The sequence below is a fragment of the Oncorhynchus mykiss genome, chromosome 30, assembly GCF_057628025.1.
Source record: "Oncorhynchus mykiss isolate SJ-2025 chromosome 30, ASM5762802v1, whole genome shotgun sequence".
NCBI lineage: Eukaryota > Metazoa > Chordata > Actinopteri > Salmoniformes > Salmonidae > Oncorhynchus > Oncorhynchus mykiss.
Genome location: NC_143051.1, coordinates 22,274,607 through 22,297,500, shown reverse-complemented (window position 1 = coordinate 22,297,500; position 22,894 = coordinate 22,274,607). Strand labels below are relative to the sequence as shown.

At 39.6% G+C, this 22,894-nt stretch overlaps 1 protein-coding gene across 13 annotated transcripts in view; it reads left to right on the top strand.

Moving 5' to 3' along the window:
* The first annotated feature begins 13,437 nt into the window (after window positions 1-13,437).
* adcy2b (adenylate cyclase 2b (brain)) overlaps window positions 13,438-22,894 on the top strand; it is an 83,080-nt gene continuing 73,623 nt past the window's right edge. For 6 of the 13 annotated variants that reach the window (XR_016493558.1, XR_016493556.1, XR_016493557.1 and 3 more), the window contains exon 1: window positions 13,945-14,839. Coding sequence is in view for 9 of the 13 variants with exons in the window: in XM_090227827.1 (XP_090083953.1) it covers window positions 14,567-14,839 (273 nt within the window). In the remaining 4 variants the exon portion in view is untranslated. Of the gene's footprint in view, window positions 14,840-22,894 lie in introns of all 13 variants that reach the window. The other 7 variants (XM_090227829.1, XM_090227828.1, XM_036970831.2 and 4 more) reach the window with 6 other exon arrangements.

Below are 22,894 nucleotides of genomic sequence, written 5' to 3'. Positions count from 1 at the left end.
CCCAACCCACCAATTTACCACACTGTCCACTGGATGGTTTGATTCCAGGTGAGTGTACACCAATTTGAAGACGCATATAAGAAACCAAATTCAGAATCGCACACACACACAAACCACACCAGTGGTTTTCTAGGTCAGTGGAGTGTTTACCCACCTGTTAATGGCGGAAGGACCCTCCGGAACGTCTTATATCCACTCTCATAGTCCACCCCATATATAATATTTATAACTGATCATCTCACTCTTCACACCATGATATATAATATTTATAACTGATCGTCTCACTCTTCACACCATGATATATAATATTTATAACTGATCATCTCACTCTTCACACCATGATATATAATATTTATAACTGATCATCTCACTCTTCACACCATGATATATAATATTTATAACTGATCATCTCACTCTTCACACCATGATATATAATATTTATAACTGATCATCTCACTCTTCACACCATGATATATAATATCTATAACTGATCGTCTCACTCTTCACACCATGATATATAATATTTATAACTGATCGTCTCACTCTTCACACCATGATATATATAATATCTATAACTGATCATCTCACTCTTCACACCATGATATATAATATTTATAACTGATCATCTCACTCTTCACACCATGATATATAATATTTATAACTGATCGTCTCACTCTTCACACCATGATATATATAATATCTATAACTGATCGTCTCACTCTTCACACCATGATATATAATATTTATAACTGATCATCTCACTCATCACACCATGATATATAATATTTATAACTGATCATCTCACTCTTCACACCATGATATATAATATTTATAACTGATCATCTCACTCTTCACACCATGATATATAATATTTATAACTGATCATCTCACTCTTCACACCATGATATATAATATTTACATCTGATAGTCTCACTCTTCACACCATGATATATAATATGTATAACTCAGACATCGAGGATGGCGAGGTGGTAGGAAATCCACTCATAATATATAATATGTATAACTCAGACATCGAGGATGGCGAGGTGGTAGGAAATCCACTCATGATATATAATATGTATAACTCAGACATCGAGGATGGCGAGGTGGTAGGAAATCCACTCATAATATATAATATGTATAACTCAGACATCGAGGATGGCGAGGTGGTAGGAAATCCACTCATAATATATAATATGTATAACTCAGACATCGAGGATGGCGAGGTGGTAGGAAATCCACTCATAATATATAATATGTATAACTCAGACATCGAGGATGGCGAGGTGGTAGGAAATCCACTCATAATATATAATATGTATAACTCAGACATCGAGGATGGCGAGGTGGTAGGAAATCCACTCATAATATATAATATGTATAACTCAGACATCGAGGATGGCGAGGTGGTAGGAAATCCACTCATAATATATAATATGTATAACTCAGACATCGAGGATGGCGAGGTGGTAGGAAATCCACTCATAATATATAATATGTATAACTCAGACATCGAGGATGGCGAGGTGGTAGGAAATCCACTCATAACCCAAAAGAGTCCACACAGAACTGTATGCCTCCTTCTCTTCCAGTGTCATGGCTGAATGTCGTGTTGTTGACTGCAGCAATTTGATATTTTGAATGCTCTTTCTCTGAACAACAAATCCCTACTTATCAGTGACATTATTGTGGACTAATGTAATAATGTTCTGTGCCTGACAGAGACATGTCAATAACCTAATGATTATTACCTGGGAGACTATTACCTACGTTTATCTTGAAAAATCTTGTGCTGTGGGTCGTGGAGGTGGAGTTGCTGTCCTTCATCGGTCTGACACACTGCAGGTAACCTTCTTCGACGGCATAGTCTGTACAATATCTGTCCCTCAACCACTGCTTATGGTCTACCGGCCACCTAAAACCTCTACAGTCTTCCTCTCAGAGTTAGCTGATAGTCTCACTCTTCACTCACCTCGAGGAAGGCACAGTGATGCCGAAACGTTGGTAAATACCCATTCAATTGCTGGGAGTTTATACATGGAGTGTGTGACTTTCTTTATTTTGATAGTTTATAGTCTCACTCTTCACACCATTAACTCTGAGTTAGTGCCTAACATCTGTCTGTTCATTGCGTCCTGCCACACTATTGCTCGGGGACTTTAACATTCATGTGGACTCTGATGGATGTGCTTTTGCCAGAGACTTTATGGCCCTGTTGGATTGCTTCAACTGCACACAGCATGGCAACGTCCCCATCCATGACAGAGGCCATGTACTTGACCTGGCACGGCTCCCTCCAACCTCTAGAGTCTGGATATTCCCATCTCTTACCACAAGGCCATACTGTTCAGTGTGGCCGCCCACATGCCCAAGCCCACCAACAAGCGCACCATAACCTACAGAAATATCAAAAGGAATAACCCTGTTGACTTAATGGATATTCTGCCATTATACACTCCTGAGCTGAGTGCCATGAAAGCCACAGGACGACAACTAGAGTGACAGAGCTCATTATCCATTATCCATTTTCTTCAACATCATAAGGAATGAACAAGGAAACCCAAGAGTGCTCTTCTCAACCATCAACACATTTCTTCTTCCATTGGACAACCCCTCTTTCACAATCACCACTGACCTCTGTGACAGTTTTCTGGCCTCCTTTCAAAGCAAAATGGAGGCTATCTAACAGCTGCATCAGTCTCACCCTTCATCTGGAACACCCCTTGCCTGGTTGCACTCCTATCTATCTGATAGACAACAGTTTGTCTCCCTTGGCAACTGCAGGCCTGCCCCAGCCCCTGTATCACAAGATGTCCCACAAGGCTCAGTGTCAGGTCCATTATTGTTTAGTATTTACATGCTGCCCCTTGGTCAGATCCTCTGTCAATTTGGACTCAGATTTCACTATTATGCAGATGACACACATCTACATCCACACAAAACCTAACTCCACTCGGCTACCCCTGTCTGTTGTTGACTGTCTCTGTGAAGTGAACACTTGTATGAGCAATAACTTTTTAAAACAAAACGACCTCAAAACAGAGATCATGCTCATTGGCCCCAACTCCCTAATCAAGAAATTGTGGCAACTCAACATGTCAATCGACGGCTGCACCATCCACTCCAAATCCACAGTCAGGAACCTTGGCGTTTCATTTGACCCCACTCAGTCATTTGAACTCCATATCTGAAACATGAGATTTCACTGAAACATCAGCAAGTCAACCTTCTTCCACCTCCAAAATATCTCACGGCTCAGACCATCTCTCACTGACCACATTGCTGAAGCCCCTCATTTACACCTTTGTTTTACAACTCCATTCTCTACGGGCTCACCGCCAAAACATTGGACAGACTTCAACATATTCAAAATTCAGTTCCACAAGGCTTCTCACACACCAGACCTTGGGACTACATTACTCCCACCTTCATCAAACTCCACTGGCTCCCAGTTCAATACAGGATCATCTTCAAATTGCTCGCTCACCTAAAAACCACTCAATGTACTGGAACCCACATACCTTACTGACCTCCTGCACCCCTACACTCCCACCTGTTCACTGCACTTCTTTGTCACTGGCCTCCTCAAAATCCCTCTCACCAGGCTAAACTCCCATGGGAGACTGGCTTTTATCCGTGCAGTTTCCCAACTCTGGACTCCCTCCCTCTCCATGTCAGAACTTCACAATCCGTTCATATATTCAAATCCTCTTCACACAGGCTTACCCGGACTTTCTAGTGTAGTTCACTTCCCTAGTTGGTCTGTCCTCATGTTTAGTGTTCTCCCTGGTTAGTCTGTCCTCATGTTTAGTGTTCTCCCTGGTTAGTCTGTCCTCATGTTTATTGTTCTCCATGGTTAGTCTGTCATCATGTTTAGTATTCTCCATGGTTAGTCTGTCCTCATGTTTATTGTTCTCCATGGTTAGTCTGTCCTCATGTTTAGTGTTCTCCATGGTTAGTCTGTCATCATGTTTAGTGCTCTCCCTGGTTAGTCTGTCCTCATGTTTAGTGTTCTCCATGGTTAGTCTGTCCTCATGTTTAGTGTTCTCCATGGTTAGTCTGTCATCATGTTTAGTGCTCTCCCTGGTTAGTCTGTCCTCATGTTTAGTGCTCTCCCTGGTTAGTCTGTCCTCATGTTTAGTGTTCTACCTGGTTAGTCTGTCATCATGTTTAGTGTTCTACCTGGTTAGTCTGTCCTCATGTTTAGTGCTCTCCCTGGATAGTCTGTCATCATGTTTAGTGTTCTCCCTGGTTAGTCTGTCATCATGTTTAGTGTTCTCCCTGGTTAGTCTGTCCTCATGTTTAGTGCTCTCCCTGGATAGTTTGTCATCATGTTAGTCTTCTCCATGGTTAGTCTTTCATCATGCTTAGTGTTCTCTCTGGTTAGTTTGTTATCATGTTTAGGGTTCTCCCTGGTTAGTTTGTCATCATGTTTAGTATTCTCCATGGATAGTCTGTCATCATGTTTACTGTTCTCCCTGGATAGTCTGTCATCATGTTTAGTGTTCTCCATGGTTAGTCTGTCCTCATGTTTAGTGTTCTCCCTGGTTAGTCTGTCATCATGTTTAGTGTTCTCCCTGGTTAGTCTGTCCTCATGTTTAGTGTTCTCCCTGGTTAGTCTGTCATCATGTTTAGTGTTCTCCCTGGTTAGTCTGTCATCATGTTTAGTATTCTCCCTGGTTAGTCTGTCATCATGTTTAGTGTTCTCCCTGGTTAGTCTGTCATCATGTTTAGTGTTCTCCATGGTTAGTATTTCATCATGCTTAGTGTTCTCCCTGGTTAGTATGTCATCATGTTTAGTTTTCTCCCTGGTTAGTCTGTCAACATGTTTGTGTTCTCCCTGGTTAGTCTGTCCTCATGTTTAGTGTTGTCCCTGGTTAGTCTGTCATCATGTTTAGTGTTCTCCCTGGTTAGTCTTTCATCATGCTTAGTGTTCTCCCTGGTTAGTCTGTCATCACGTTTAGTGTTCTCCCTGGTTAGTCTGTCATCATGTTTAGTATTCTCCATGGATAGTCTGTCATCATGTTTAGTGTTCTCCCTGGTTAGTCTGTCCTCATGTTTAGTATTCTCCCTGGTTAGTCTGTCATCATGTTTAGTGTTCTCCATGGTTAGTCTGTCATCATGTTTAGTGTTATCCCTGGTTAGTCTGTCATCATGTTTAGTGTTCTCCCTGGTTAGTCTGTCATCATGTTTAGTGTTCTCCCTGGTTAGTCTGTCATCATGTATAGTGTTCTCCCTGGTTAGTCTTTCATCATGCTTAGTGTTCTCCCTGGTTAGTCTGTCATCATGTTTAGTGTTCTCCCTGGTTAATCTGTCATCATGTTTAGGGTTCTCCCTGGTTAGTCTGTCATCATGTTTAGTGTTCTCCCTGGTTAGTCTTTCATCATGCTTAGTGTTCTCCCTGTTTAGTCTGTCATCATGTTTAGTGTTCTCCCTGGTTAGTCTGTCATCATGTTTAGTGTTCTCCCTGGTTAGTCTGTCCTCATGTTTAGTGCTCTCCCTGGATAGTTTGTCATCATGTTAGTCTTCTCCATGGTAAGTCTTTCATCATGCTTAGTGTTCTCTCTGGTTAGTTTGTTATCATGTTTAGGGTTCTCCCTGGTTAGTTTGTCATCATGTTTAGTATTCTCCATGGATAGTCTGTCATCATGTTTACTGTTCTCCCTGGATAGTCTGTCATCATGTTTAGTGTTCTCCATGGTTAGTCTGTCCTCATGTTTAGTGTTCTCCCTGGTTAGTCTGTCATCATGTTTAGTGTTCTCCCTGGTTAGTCTGTCCTCATGTTTAGTGTTCTCCCTGGTTAGTCTGTCATCATGTTTAGTGTTCTCCCTGGTTAGTCTGTCATCATGTTTAGTATTCTCCCTGGTTAGTCTGTCATCATGTTTAGTGTTCTCCCTGGTTAGTCTGTCATCATGTTTAGTGTTCTCCATGGTTAGTATTTCATCATGCTTAGTGTTCTCCCTGGTTAGTATGTCATCATGTTTAGTTTTCTCCCTGGTTAGTCTGTCAACATGTTTGTGTTCTCCCTGGTTAGTCTGTCCTCATGTTTAGTGTTGTCCCTGGTTAGTCTGTCATCATGTTTAGTGTTCTCCCTGGTTAGTCTTTCATCATGCTTAGTGTTCTCCCTGGTTAGTCTGTCATCACGTTTAGTGTTCTCCCTGGTTAGTCTGTCATCATGTTTAGTATTCTCCATGGATAGTCTGTCATCATGTTTAGTGTTCTCCCTGGTTAGTCTGTCCTCATGTTTAGTATTCTCCCTGGTTAGTCTGTCATCATGTTTAGTGTTCTCCATGGTTAGTCTGTCATCATGTTTAGTGTTATCCCTGGTTAGTCTGTCATCATGTTTAGTGTTCTCCCTGGTTAGTCTGTCATCATGTTTAGTGTTCTCCCTGGTTAGTCTGTCATCATGTATAGTGTTCTCCCTGGTTAGTCTTTCATCATGCTTAGTGTTCTCCCTGGTTAGTCTGTCATCATGTTTAGTGTTCTCCCTGGTTAATCTGTCATCATGTTTAGGGTTCTCCCTGGTTAGTCTGTCATCATGTTTAGTGTTCTCCCTGGTTAGTCTTTCATCATGCTTAGTGTTCTCCCTGTTTAGTCTGTCATCATGTTTAGTGTTCTCCCTGGTTAGTCTGTCATCATGTTTAGTGTTCTCCCTGGTTAGTCTGTCCTCATGTTTAGTGTTCTCCCTGGTTGGTCTGTCATCATGTTAGTGTTCTCCATGGTTAGTCTTTCGTCATGCTTAGTGTTCTCCCTGGTTAGTTTGTCATCATGTTTAGTTTTCTCCCTGGTTAGTCTGTCATCATGTTAGTGTTCTCCCTGGTTAGTCTGTCATCATGTTTAGTGTTCTCCCTGGTTAGTCTGTCATCATGTTTAGTGTTCTCCCTGGTTAGTCTGTCATCATGTTAGTGTTCTCCCTGGTTAGTCTGTCATCATGTTTAGTGTTCTCCATGGTTAGTTTGTCATCATGTTAGTGTTCTCCCTGGTTAGTCTGTCCTCATGTTTAGTGTTCTCCATGGTTAGTCTGTCCTTATATTTAGTGTAAGGGTTAGTCTGTCCTCATGTTTAGTGTACATTTACATACTTACTTATTTTAATATGTGATTTTATTTGTTTTTATCCTGCTATTAAAGTGGTTAAAAAAAATGAAAACTGTTAATGGAGGAAGGACCCTCCGGAACCTCTTATATCCACTCTCATACTCCAACCTATATATAATATTTATAACTGATCATCTCACTCTTCACACCATGATATATAATATGTATAACTGATCATCTCACTCTTCACACCATGATATATAATATTTATAACTGATAGTTTCACTCTTCACACCATGATCTATAATATTTATAACTGATAATCTCACTCTTCACACCATGATATATAATATGTATAACTGATCATCTCACTCTTCACACCATGATATATAATATTTATAACTGATCATCTCACTCTTCACACCATGATATATAATATGTATAACTGATCATCTCACTCTTCACACCATAATATATAATATTTATAACTGATGGTCTCACTCTTCACACCGTAATATATAATATTTATAACTGATCATCTCACTCTTCACACCATGATATATATAATATTTATAACTGATGGTCTCACTCTTCACACCATGATATATAATATTTATAACTGATCATCTCACTCTTCACACCATAATATATAATATTTATAACTGATGGTCTCACTCTTCACACCATGATATATAATATGTATAACTGATCATCTCACTCTTCACACCATGATATATAATATTTATAACTGATCATCTCACTCTTCACACCATGATATATAATATGTATAACTGATAGTCTCACTCTTCACACCATGATATATAATATGTATAACTGATAGTCTCACTCTTCACACCATGATATATAATATGTATAACTGATCATCTCACTCTTCACACCATGATCTATAATATGTATAACTGATAGTCTCACTCTTCACACCATGATATATAATATTTATAACTGATCATCTCACTCTTCACACCATGATATATAATATTTATAACTGATCATCTCACTCTTCACACCATGATCTATAATATGTATAACTGATCATCTCACTCTTCACACCATGATATATAATATGTATAACTGATCATCTCACTCTTGACACCATTATCTATAATAAGTATAACTGATAGTCTCACTCTTCACACCATAATATATAATATTTATATCTGATGGTCTCACTCTTCACACCATGATATATAATATCTATAACTGATCGTCTCACTCTTCACACCATGATATATAATATCTATAACTGATCGTCTCACTCTTCACACCATGATATATAATATGTATAACTGATAGTCTCACTCTTCACACCATGATATATAATATGTATAACTGATCATCTCACTCTTCACACCATGATATATAATATTTATAACTGATCATCTCACTCTTCACACCATTATATATAATATGTATAACTGATCATCTCACTCTTCACACTATTATATATAATATTTATAACTGATAATCTCACTCTTCACACCATGATATATAATATTTATAACTGATAATCTCACTCTTCACACCATGATATATAATATGTATAACTGATAGTCTCACTCTTCACACCATGATATATAATATGTATAACTGATCATCTCACTCTTCACACCATGATATATAATATTTATAACTGATGGTCTCACTCTTCACACAATGATATATAATATGTATAACTGATCATCTCACTCTTCACACCATGATATATAATATTTATAACTGATGGTCTCACTCTTCACACCATGATATATATTATTTATAACTGATGCTCTCACCCTTCACACAATGATATATAATATGTATAACTGATCATCTCACTCTTCACACCATGATATATAATATTTATAACTGATCATCTCACTCTTCACACCATGATATATAATATTTATAACTGATCATCTCACTCTTCACACAGTGATATATAATATGTATAACTGATCATCTCACTCTTCACACAATGATATATAATATGTATAACTGATCATCTCACTCTTCACACCATGATATATAGTATTTATAACTGATGGTCTCACTCTTCACACCATGATATATAATATTTATAACTGATCATCTCACTCTTCACACCATTATATATAATATTTATAACTGATCATCTCACTCTTCACACCATGATATATAATATTTATAACTGATCATCTCACTCTTCACACCATGATATATAATATTTATAACTGATCATCTCACTCTTCACACAATGATATATAATATGTATAACTGATCATCTCACTCTTCACACCATGATATATATTATTTATAACCAATGGTCTCACTCTTCACACCATGATATATAATATTTATAACTGATGGTCTCACTCTTCACACCATGATATATATTATTTATAACTGATCATCTCACTCTTCACACCATGATATATAATATTTATAACTGATGGTCTCACTCTTCACACCATGATATATATTATTTATAACTGATCATCTCACTCTTCACACCATGATATATAATATTTATAACTGATCATCTCACTCTTCACACCATGATATATAATATTTATAACTGATCATCTCACTCTTCACACCATGATATATAATATTTATAACTGATCATCTCACTCTTCACACCATGATATATAATATTTATAACTGATCATCTCACTCTTCACACCATGATATATAATATTTATAACTGATCGTCTCACTCTTCACACCATGATATATAATATTTATAACTGATGGTCTCACTCTTCACACCATGATATATATTATTTATAACTGATGGTCTCACTCTTCACACCATGATATATAATATTTATAACTGATCATCTCACTCTTCACACCATGATATATATTATTTATAACTGATGGTCTCACTCTTCACACCATGATATATATTATTTATAACTGATGGTCTCACTCTTCACACCATGATATATAATATTTATAACTGATCATCTCACTCTTCACACCATGATATATATTATTTATAACTGATGGTCTCACTCTTCACACCATGATATATATTATTTATAACTGATGGTCTCACTCTTCACACCATGATATATAATATTTATAACTGATCATCTCACTCTTCACACCATGATATATAATATTTATAACTGATGGTAACACTCTTCACACCATGATATATATTATTTATAACCAATGGTCTCACTCTTCACACCATGATATATATTATTTATAACTGATGGTCTCACTCTTCACACCATGATATATATAATATGTATAACTGATAGTCTCACTCTTCACACCATGATATATAATATTTATAACTGATAATCTCACTCTTCACACCATGATATATAATATGTATAACTGATCATCTCACTCTTCACACCATGATATATAATATTTATAACTGATCATCTCACTCTTCACACCATGATATATATAATATTTATAACTGATCATCTCACTCTTCACACCATGATATATAATATGTATAACTGATAGTCTCACTCTTCACACCATGATATATAATATGTATAACTGATCATCTCACTCTTCACACCATGATATATAATATGTATAACTGATCATCTCACTCTTCACACCATGATATATAATATGTATAACTGATCATCTCACTCTTCACACCATGATATATAATATGTATAACTGATAGTCTCACTCTTCACACCATGATATACAATATTTATAACTGATCATCTCACTCTTCACACCATGATATATATAATATTTATAACTGATGGTCTCACTCTTCACACCATGATATATAATATTTATAACTGATCATCTCACTCTTCACACCATGATATATATAATATTTATAACTGATGGTCTCACTCTTCACACCATGATATATAATATTTATAACTGATCATCTCACTCTTCACACCATGATATATAATATGTATAACTGATAGTCTCACTCTTCACACCATGATATATAATATGTATAACTGATTGTCTCACTCTTAACACCATGATATATAATATTTATAACTGATGGTCTCACTCTTCACACCATGATATATAATATTTATAACTGATCATCTCACTCTTCACACCATGATATATAATATGTATAACTGATAGTCTCACTCTTCACACCATGATCTATAATATGTATAACTGATCATCTCACTCTTCACACCATGATATATAATATGTATAACTGATAGTCTCACTCTTCACACCATGATCTATAATATGTATAACTGATCATCTCACTCTTCACACCATGATATATATATATATAGTATTTATATCTGATAGTCTCACTCTTCACACCATGATATATAATATTTATAACTGATCATCTCACTCTTCACACCATGATCTATAATATGTATAACTGATAGTCTCACTCTTCACACCATGATATATAATATTTATAACTGATCGTCTCACTCTTCACACCATGATATATAATATTTATAACTGATCATCTCACTCTTCACACCATGATCTATAATATGTATAACTGATAGTCTCACTCTTCACACCATGATATATAATATTTATAACTGATGGTCTCACTCTTCACACAATGATATATAATATGTATAACTGATAGTCTCACTCTTCACACCATGATATATAATATTTATAACTGATCATCTCACTCTTCACACCATGATATATAATATTTATAACTGATAGTCTCACTCTTCACACCATGATATATAATATTTATAACTGATCATCTCACTCTTCACACCATGATATATAATATGTATAACTGATAGTCTCACTCTTCACACCATGATATATAATATGTATAACTGATCATCTCACTCTTCACACCATGATATATAATATTTATAACTGATCATCTCACTCTTCACACCATGATATATAATATGTATAACTGATCATCTCACTCTTCACACCATGATATATAATATTTATAACTGATAGTCTCACTCTTCACACCATGATATATAATATTTATAACTGATAATCTCACTCTTCACACCATGATATATAATATTTATAACTGATAATCTCACTCTTCACACCATGATCTATAATATTTATAACTGATGGGGATACATGTTGGTTTGGATTCTACATTACATGATGATGATCATTTAGAGGAATATCTTATTCATGTAATACAGTCTCTAACATCTCGGCTGCGTCCCAAATGGTCTTCTGTTCCCTACAAGCGTGCCAGTTAAAAATTGACTTCAAATCAATGGATAAGCTTGGAGATGGAACTTCTCCTATAATGTAAAGGATTATGGATTAAACCAATGGATTTACACCAATTAAATGTAATGGATGCAACACACTGAGCTGACAAATAAAGTGTTTCCAATTAGACACACACACACACACACACACACACACACACACACACACACTGCACCTATCAGACAGTGAACACATTGAAGAAACTAAGTACAGAAGTGTATGAGTCAACAGGGGAGAACAGAAAAAATAACTTTCACACATTTACCAGGGTCACTGAGTTCACTGCTTTAAAACATTGCCAATTTCACGAAAATGGCCTTCATTTTAGATCCCAGTCACAATGTGTACTACAGTGTATTGGAAAGTTCTTAGAATACATTAGAATACATTTCAAACACATTTAGAGTCACTGTAAATTTCCCAGTAAACCCAACTCATATAGCCATTGATTTAGAAGAATCGTACTTGTTAAATCTAGCTTCAAATCATGGTTAATAAAGGAATTTTGCTCAAATGGAAAGTCATTCATAGAGCACACTGCACAACATTTAAAAAATCAAGTGTATCTTTGAAAATGTCATGAAATGCATAATTCAGTTAGTTCACATTTTGTTGGTGGTAATAAGCACGTTGCAGTGTGGCTTTGATATAAAGTGGGACCATAATAACCAATGGTATTTAATTGACGGAGCTGCCAGTGCAATGAAATCATTACGTCATGAAAAATGAATGATTAGTCTTGCTTGAGAAAAATAATAAAAAAGCAGATCTAGGGATCAATTGGTGTGACAGCTTTCACACCTCAGATACGGACATGTAGTGGAGAAACGAGAGGAAAAGGAGAGAGGAAAGAGGAAATGAGAAAGAGAAACAATAAAATGGAGAGTGGGTAAAAGAAGCGGAGAGGGAGATAGAGACGGCGAGAGAGAGAGAGGGAGGGAGGGAGAGAGGGAGATAGAGACGGAGAGAGAGAGAGAGGGAGGGAGAGAGGGAAAGAGAAAGATACAAACCGGGAGAGAGGGATGGAGGTAGGGAGGTTGAGAGACAGAGAGTGAAAGCTAAAGTCCGGGGGAGAGAGAGAGTGAGGGAAGGAGGGAGAGAGAGAGAGAAAGATGCAGACTGGGAAAGAGAGAGGGAGGGAGTGTGGACAGGACATTGTGTTAGATGAGTCACGACTTCCTGGGGATCCCTCTCTCTTTCATTCTACTCTCATTCTCTTCTTCTTTACTCTCTCTCTTTATCAATTTACATGTTTTTTCTCTTTTTCTCATCCCTCATCCTCTCTCTCAAGACTTTCCCTCCCTGATCCCGCACATCTCTCCCTTTCTCCTCCCTTTCCTTCCTCTACATCTATCTCTGTCTCGCTCTCTTCAATCCATTCTCCAGCTGTTATACAGCTTCTCATCCTCTCTGTTCAGTCTTCTTTTTCCAATCTCCCTTACTCCCTCGCTCCCTCACTCCTCTCACATTAGCACAGCTGTTACCCCCTCCCTTCCCCTTCTCTTTCTTTTGTCTCCCCCTCTCTATACCTCCCCTATATCTTTCTATCCCTGCCTCCCTGGTGCTACGTTCTCCCTGTCAGTCTCACTCTCTCTTTCACCCCTTTTTCTCTCTTGCCTCCCCTTTTCTGACTCCCTCTCTCTCCATTCGCTCTGTCTCTCTCTCTCTCTCTCTCTCTCTCGCCTCGATCCACTTTGACACTTTCCTTCCCTCTCTTCCTCTCCCTTACACTCTTCCGCCGTCACACACAGGCACACACACGCACACACACTCTCTCCCTCTCTCTCTCTTCCTCGCTCTCTCTCTCTCTCTCTCTCTCTCTCACACACACACACAGACAGACACACACACACACAGTTTTTCTGCCTCACACTAACACCCACTCGATCTGTCTCTCTCTCCTTTCTGACGAGGGAACATGTTGCCTAGGAGCAGCAGCAGCAGCAGCAGTGTGCTACACGTGGAGACAACCTCCTCTCTCTGTGTCTGACTGTAATAAACCAGGGACAGGAGGAAGAAAGAAGGACCTGTTTCTTTTTTCTGTGTCTGACCAGACTCATTGAGGAAGAGGAGGAGGAGAAGAAAGATAGGAAAAGGATCAGTACGCAGAGGGATTCAGGATTTGATTGTGACTGTGAGTCTGACCAAACTCACAGAGGTGGACTAGCGAGAGGAAAAAGAGGAGGAGGAAGAGGAGGAGGAGAAGAGCCAGGATTTGTTTGTTTATTTGACAAAACTCCCCAAAGAGGAAGAATAGGAGGAAGAGGAGAGGCTACTGTTTGTTGTCCATTTGGGACAAGTGGGGTAGTGGGTTTGGACCGGGACTTGGCACACCCCCCAAAGTCGCTACCATGTGGCAGGAGGCCTTACGGACTCGGGGGCGCTACCTTCTGGAACGTGGGGGAGAGGGGGGAGACGGGGGAGAAGCCCTGGGGGATGTGTTTGTAGGTTTTGGGGAGACCCCGACACAGGGACAGGTGTGTGTTGGGGGACAGAAGACCCAGGACTGGCTGTATGAGTCCTACTACCGTATGAGCCAACAACACCCTCTCATTGTGTTCCTACTGCTCATAGTGATGGGAGCATGCCTCGCTCTACTGGCCGTGTTCTTTGCTTCCGGACTGGTGAGTGTGTGTGTGTGTGTGTGTGTGGTGTTATACAATACAGAGCTCTATTGACTGATTGGAGTGGTGCAGAATGTGACAAGAGGGCTTCTTTCAAGTGCTGTTTCTGCTGTGTGAGTGTTGTTAATTTGATGACACACACACACGCACGCACACACTTGAAGAGCGCTGCCTATAACTGAAGTGTTTTTTCACTACTGTTTGGGGCGGCAGGTAGCCTAGTGGTTAGAGCGTTGGGCCAGTAACCGAAAGGTTGCTGGATTGAATCCCCGAGATGAGAAGGTAAACATCTGTCGTTCTGCCCCTGAACAAGGCAGTTAACCCACTGTTCCCCAGTAGGCTGTCGTTGTAAATAACAATTTGTTCTTAACTGACTTGCCTCGTTAAATAAATGTATGCCACAGAGATAGATGAAAAGGGAGAGCGAGTGTAGATAAATAAAGAGAGCGTTGAAAAGAGAGAGCGGAGAGATAGAGACCTGGTCAGACTGTGATTTTCGTTCAGTCCATTGATGTGTTTTTCCTCCGCAGAATATTATAACACCTCTCGCCTCCCACAGTGTAAACACACACACACACCTCGCCTCCGCAGCAGAAAAGTTACAGTATTGCAGCATCAGCAACCGAGCCCGACCAGCCCAAATCTGTTTCCAGTGTAATAACAGAATACCAATGTATAACTCATGATATCCCTGGATGTATGTGAGCAATAACATATAGTGGGATTCAATGCAGGATTCAACCCTAGGTCTCTCTGGTACTAGAGGGTTGTCAACATGGTTGACTCCCATGGGAGATTTATCAAGGACCGATACAGTATATAGCATGTATAGTAGGTCAATGTGGAGCATGTATGTTCTGTCCTCCAACAATTATTCTTTACTGCCCCTGAGGAGAATAAACAGCCTAGAGACCACCTTTTGAGTGTCTCCGTCTTGTCTCCGTGTTGGATGCATTTGTACGGTCTTCGGACAGTAAGGACAAGTACTGGGACAGTGTTGGATAGACAGTAAGGACAAGAACTGGGACAGTGTTGGATAGACAGTAAGGACAAGTACTGGGACAGGGTTGGATAGACAGTAAGGACAAGAACTGGGACAGTGTGGATACATTTGTACGGTCTTCGGACAGTAAGGACAAGTACTGGGACAGTGTTGGATAGACAGTAAGGACAAGTACTGGGACAGTGTTGGATAGACAGTAAGGACAAGTACTGGGACAGGGTTGGATAGACAGTAAGGACAAGAACTGGGACAGGGTTGGATAGACAGTAAGGACAAGTACTGGGACCGTGTTGGATAGACAGTAAGGACAAGTACTGGGACAGGGTTGGATAGACAGTAAGGACAAGTACTGGGACCGTGTTGGATAGACAGTAAGGACAAGTACCGGGACAGTGTTGGATAGACAGTAAGGACAAGTACTGGGACAGGGTTGGATAGACAGTAAGGACAAGTACTGGGACAGGGTTGGATAGACAGTAAGGACAAGTACTGGGACAGGGTTGGATAGACAGTAAGGACAAGTACTGGGACAGGGTTGGATAGACAGTAAGGACAAGTACTGGGACAGGGTTGGATAGACAGTAAGGACAAGTACTGGGACAGGGTTGGATAGACAGTAAGGACAAGTACTGGGACAGGGTTGGATAGACAGTAAGGACAAGTACTGGGACAGGGTTGGATAGACAGTAAGGACAAGTACTGGGACCACCCAAGACCAGGGGATGAAAAAAACAAACATTTATCAGCTTCCATTAAATAATCGCATAAGGCCAAATATATACACTATGTTCTTGAAACATTAATACCTGAACAGTCATTATATATATTATAGACATGTTTGCGCAGTGACCAACCTATTGAATCTAGGCCTTTAGTGTGTGACAGGTTTGTGAAAGGACAGCAACGGTAATACCAGCGCACTGAGAAAGTGCACTTTTTGTTAAGTGGTGTAGTGGAGGCTACATGCAGGTATACGCTGTATACCCATTTTGTCGTCAGTGGGCATTGCATATACTCACTTCTTCATCTCCCCTGATGCGTGTCAAAGTAGTTTAGTGGAGGTATATGATTTATGTAGTACAGTGGTGAAATCATGCACAAAGTAGCCTACACAATCCTTGTGAAAAATATTGCGGGCCACATACATAGCCTAGTTGAACCGGAATACCATCTGCAGGCATCAAGAGCATGCAGCTCTCAACTACTTTTTTGATGGAGCCGCTCACAAAGTATCTGCAGCCAGTAGGTAGGAAAGATGTTTCAATTTATGATACCTACCAGTAAATACTAACAACAATGGATATGCAAACTAGGTATTGAAAAAGTTTGGTTAGAAGTCTTGGTTAGTAGGCTATATTTGTGCTGCTTGAATCAGGGGCATAGGCATGAGTGGGCCTGGGTGGACACAAGCCCACCAACTGGGGAGCCAGACCCTGCCAGGGCCACCCAATCAGATTGGGCAAAAACTACAAAAATATACATTATTATTACAAAAAACACAGTTCCACTCACCAGATGACAATAATGAAACAACCCTTTCCTGTGGTCTATGAACAAAAACACCCTCTTTGGTCTCATGGGTGGAATGTTATTACGTTTTATTTCAGTCTTCTCTGATGTATATAAAGTGTAATATTGTGATTCAAACAAAACAATGGAATACGTTTCAACTCTATATCTGACATGGTACAAATGTCTTATTTTTTAAGCCCGTAACCATGCGTGTGAGGTGTATACTTTTGTTTCAAAGTAGATTTATTTAAGACTACCAAGAATCACTCTGTGTGACCCTGATTTAGCCCACTGCAGTAAAAGGTTTTAACTTGTTGTTGAAAGTTATTCTTGAAAGGGCAGAAGCTAAAATATTAGCAGCAACATTCTCTTCGATAACACCTGCTGCAGCAGCTGCAATCTAGCCGACAACAATAGATAGCTAGCTAGACCATGGTAAAACTACTGCTCGCTATTGCGCAGTGTCCTGTTGGCCTTTGAGAAGACCGAAGTTTAGCCTTAATTCAGATGAATTATGGTTGAATGGCAGATGCCTTCGGTCTAGCTTCTGATGGCCTAGCCAATGGCTGATTTAGCTACAGTAGCTAGATGTATATCCCCAGAGACGATCCCCAGAGACATTATTACAAATGAATAATATAATTTGAATTATTATTGTTGTTATTATTATTTTATAATAATAATCTGAAAGCGTGGAAGGCCCTCATTGTTCCCCACTGGGTTTGGGTTAGTAAACATTTGTAGAATGTCTCTATTTGCACTCAGCATGCATTTTGTTCACCATTCTGAATGTCATTGGTTCTTCTGAAATATGAACAGAAATACTGGACATTTTGATCTCTTGTTATGGTGGCGATTTGACAAAATTACAGTCATTGTCTTGGACTCACATTTCCTGGTCTCAGTCTTGACTCGGTCTTGGACCTCTTGTCCCCTTCTGGTCTCGGTCACCATGTCTTGGTCTTGACTTGGACTCGATTTGCTACTTGAATCGGTCTCGCTTTAGGTGGTCTCGAACACACCACTGGGAATAAAGTTGTAATATAGGCCTGATAATCATATAAACCTAGCAGAGGATTGTATCTAAAGTGGCTTACAGTATTATGAGTATAATACAGTATAATACATCTTTGTGTATGATTCCAGTGGAACTGAAACCCAAAACCTTGGCATTGATTGCTCCATTGCGCTTACTAAATGAGAAACACAGAACGGAATATATTGTACTGAATTGAACTCTGCTCTACACTCTCTAAAAGAAGAAGTCCAGCCAAACTCATATTATCAGGCTGCCAGAATGCTATTATATCATCAAAGCTAGCTGCTAGTTTCTAGGTGTATCTTTATGCCATTTCGTCTGTCTTCTCTCTCTCACTGATCCATTTCAGGAACACTCCAGCAACATTGACAGATCCCCAGTGGGTTGTTCTTAGAACGTATGAACCACAGTGGGTTGTTCTTTGAAGATCTTCCTTTCACCTTGTCAAAACCATTCCTGGAATAATATTCTTAACTAGATCCCGAATGATTGATTATGATGTCACTTTATCAATTACGTCATATTTCGTTCCAATTTAAACTGGGGAGGGCAAAAGTGCATTACAGCACAAAACAACGCTGGAGTACACCTCTGTCTCTCAATATAAGCCACCATTTTATTAGATCTAAAATATTTTATATATATATACCTGACAATGTATGTATGTTTCTCATCCATTGTGGGCTGTGCCTGTCATGCAGCAGAAGGGCTCATTTGCCCATGTATTGTTTGCAAGCTAGAAACTTTGTAAAGTTGCCTAAACATTGTGGTAAGTTAGTTATGTACTTTCTTCTCCAACCAACATACCTAAGCTAGCTAGCATATTTATCCCCTTATTAATGTTGTTTTAAAACCGTTTAATCACCATTGCTGCTGGCTGTGCAATGCGACAGACATGGCATTGATTGATGGATCATGTCAAATTGGCTAGCTGGCTAACAACAAATCATGCAAATTTGGCCAGCTAGCTAATAAGCTAACCTTCAGTGGCTAAAACTAGCTAGCTAGTTATCTCTAAATATTGTTTGATTTGCTTGCCAGCTGACAGTAGTCAGACAGACAATATTACAAGGGCAGGCTTAGACTCAAAATATATCCTACTTGTCATCGATGATCTCTTGATGAAGCAAGCTAAGTGACACAAGTTGTTTGCTTAGCTAGTTAGCTAGGCCTACACATCAAAAAGATAGGCTGCAACCCTCTGAAATTACATGAATACTGATCATGAAAAGCATACAGTTACATGCTGTAACTCAGATTATATAGCTAAATGTGCTCAATTGCTTTGCATGGAATAATCTGAAATTTGTAGTTCTGGCTGTGCTTTTCAAGAGGTGATCATATTACAACTAAATAATTGTAGCATTTCTTAAGCAATCCCTTGAAAACCACAATCAGTTGTCAATAGTTTTAGTGGAGCTGGGTGTCTCCCATCCCCCCCAGCAGGCAAGTAAAAAATTATGCACCTTACTGTGTAATTTATTGAATACAACCTTTGTATTGTTGTCATTACTGTATAATGTTCCTGTCATAGAAATTGAATATTTATATGGTTCATATATTGTTCTAGTATTAATTGTTCTAGGCACATCACCCATCAGCTAAGAAGAATCGTAGATCAAATGCAGTCAGTCTCTTCAGGGCCGGCCCTAGCCTTTTGGGGGCCCTAAGCGAGAATTGCGGGCCCCCCACCTTGAGGAATAACATGTTAGTGGCCACCCTCTTTACAGTGGAGGGAAAAATGTAAGTTTTCAAGTTTTCATTTCCTGCAATTCTCTACATTTTGCAATGGGGCGGAGAAAACTGCTGAAAACTGCTGAAGCACAAACACATTTCAAAATTGCACCTGGTGTATTCTAATATTCTTACTCTATATAGTAAGTTGAGACCTTGACTGAATCCATTTTTTGGGGGGGCCACGGCCCCTAAGGGACCGCTTATGTTGCTTATTCTGGAACCGTCCCTGAGTCCCTCTCTCTGCTCTCGCTCTCCCTCGCCTCTCTCTTTTAATCTCTCTGCTTCTCTCTTCTTTCTCTCTATCTCTCTTTGTTCCTCTCTGTCTCTGTCACATAGCCTACATACTAACACACAAATAACAGAGAGAGAGAGCACTCCAGTAAGAGTCGTGTTTAAAGCGCTCTTCAAGTGCACGCGCGTATGTGAGTGTTTGTGTGTGTTTTGGAGAGGATTCTGTTGTATGTGTGGTCAGCACAGCCAAAACACCATTAGTACTGCTGAAATATCAGGCACAAAAACATGCTCTTTTATCTTATTCAAGTGATCTGGGATTTTTCTATAACCATAACTCCCTCCCTGTGTGTGTGTGTGCGTGTGTGTCTGCATGCTCACATGTTCACACGTGTGTGTGTCTACGTTTGTGCGTGCGTATGTGTGTGTTGTGAAGTTTTTACCCTGAAATCCTGCCTCTGCTGTATCTCAGGAAGTCTCTAATTTCCTACCGAAGCTTATCTTGTATTTTCAGAGCAAATATCCCTGAGGATTGTTCTTTCATGTAGTCCTGAGATTGCATTGATTTAAAACGGTGTGCTGGTGTGTGTGCATATGTGAGTGTGTGTGTAACCAGGCGATAACATACAGTAAGCTAGTTGAGATCAATTTTTTAAAGTCACAATTAATAACATGACATATTGGGAATAAATAACCAAGTTCTGGGAAAATATATTATATATACATAAGTATGTGGACACCCCTTCAAATTAGTGGATTTGGCTATTTCAGCCACACCCGTTGCTGATAGGTGTATAAAATCGAGCACACAGCCATGCAATCTCCTTAGACAAATATTGACAGTAGAATGGCCTAACTGAAAAGTTCAGTGACTTTCAAAGTGGCACCGTCATAGGATGCCAACTTTACGACAAGTTAGTTTGTCGTATTTCTGCCCTGCTAGAGCTGCCCCAGTCAACTGTAGGTGCTGTTATTTTGAAGTGGAAATATCTAGGAGCAACAACAGTTCAGCCGCAAAGTGGTAGACCACACAAGCTCACAGAACGGGGCCGTTGAGTGCTGAAGCGCATAGAGCATAAAAATCTTCTGTCCTCGCTTCCAAACTGCCTCTGGAAGCAACGTCAGCACAAGAATTGTTCGTCGGGAGCTTGATGAAATGGGTTTCCATGGCCAAGCAGCAGCACACAACCCTAAGATCACCATGCGCAATGCCAAGGATTGGTTGGAGTGATGTAAAGCTTACTGCCATTGGACTCCGGAGAGGTGGAAACGGGTTCTCTGGAGTGATGAATCACGCTTCACCATCTAGCAGTCCGACTGATGAATCTGGGTTCGGCGGATGCCAGGAAAATGATACCTGCCCCAATGCATAGTGCCAACTGTAAAGTTTGGTGGAGGGGGAATAATAGTCTGGGGCTGTTCTTTATTGTTCTGGCTAGGCCCCTTAGTTCCAGTGAAGGGAAATCTTAACGCTACAGCATACAATGACATTCTGGACGATTCTATTCTTCCAACATTGTGGCAACAGTTTGGGGAAGGCCCTTTCCTTTTTCAGAATGACAATGCCCCCATGCACAAAGCGAGGTCCATACAGAAATGGTTTGTCGAGACCAGTGTGAAAGAACTTGACTGGCCTTCACAAAGCCCTGACCTCAACGCCATCGAACAGCTTTGGGATGAATTGGAATGCCGACTGAGAGCCATGTCTAATTGCCCAACATCAGTGCCCAACCTCACTAATGCTCTTGTGACAGAAAGTCCCCGCAGCAATGTTCCAACATTTAGTGGAAAGCCTTCCCAGAAGAGTGGAGGTTATAGCAGAAAAGGGGGGACCAACCCATGATTTTGGAATGAGATGTTCAACTAGCAGGTGTCCACATACTTTTGGTCATGTGGCGTATGACATCATATGACAAAATATGACATCACCAGACTGTGGGTGTACAGTATGCAGTTCAGGGGGTAACGCATTGTGACAGAATACCAGTCACCCAATGTAGGTATCTATTATTATTTAGTCCACTTTACTCTGTTTAAACATCCTGGCATTCATCTCTGTTTGCTTGTGAAATGTCCAGTTATTGGAACAGATAGTTAGAATGTTGAACTATGCCTTCTTTTATATTGGAACAGATTTGACTGTTGAACTACTTATTAATGTTGAACTACAGCCTACTGTAATGGCGAAATCCTTGTCTGGACAATTTGTTGTTGTTATTGTTGTTCTTGTTGATGTTGTTGCAACCTCTGTCTATTTCAAGAGCTCCCTCGAGGAGACATTGATCTGTGATAGTCTTCACACACTTGTCTTGACACTTCAAATGCACACACACACACACACACACACACACACACACACACACACACACACACACACACACACACACACACACACACACACACACACACACACACACACACACACACAGAGACAGACAGTGATACTTAACACTCTGACACCTTCACACTTCACACTGTCATGTTGTAACACTTCTAGAATAGAAAGCTCTAGGCTCGACAATGGTGGCTGTCC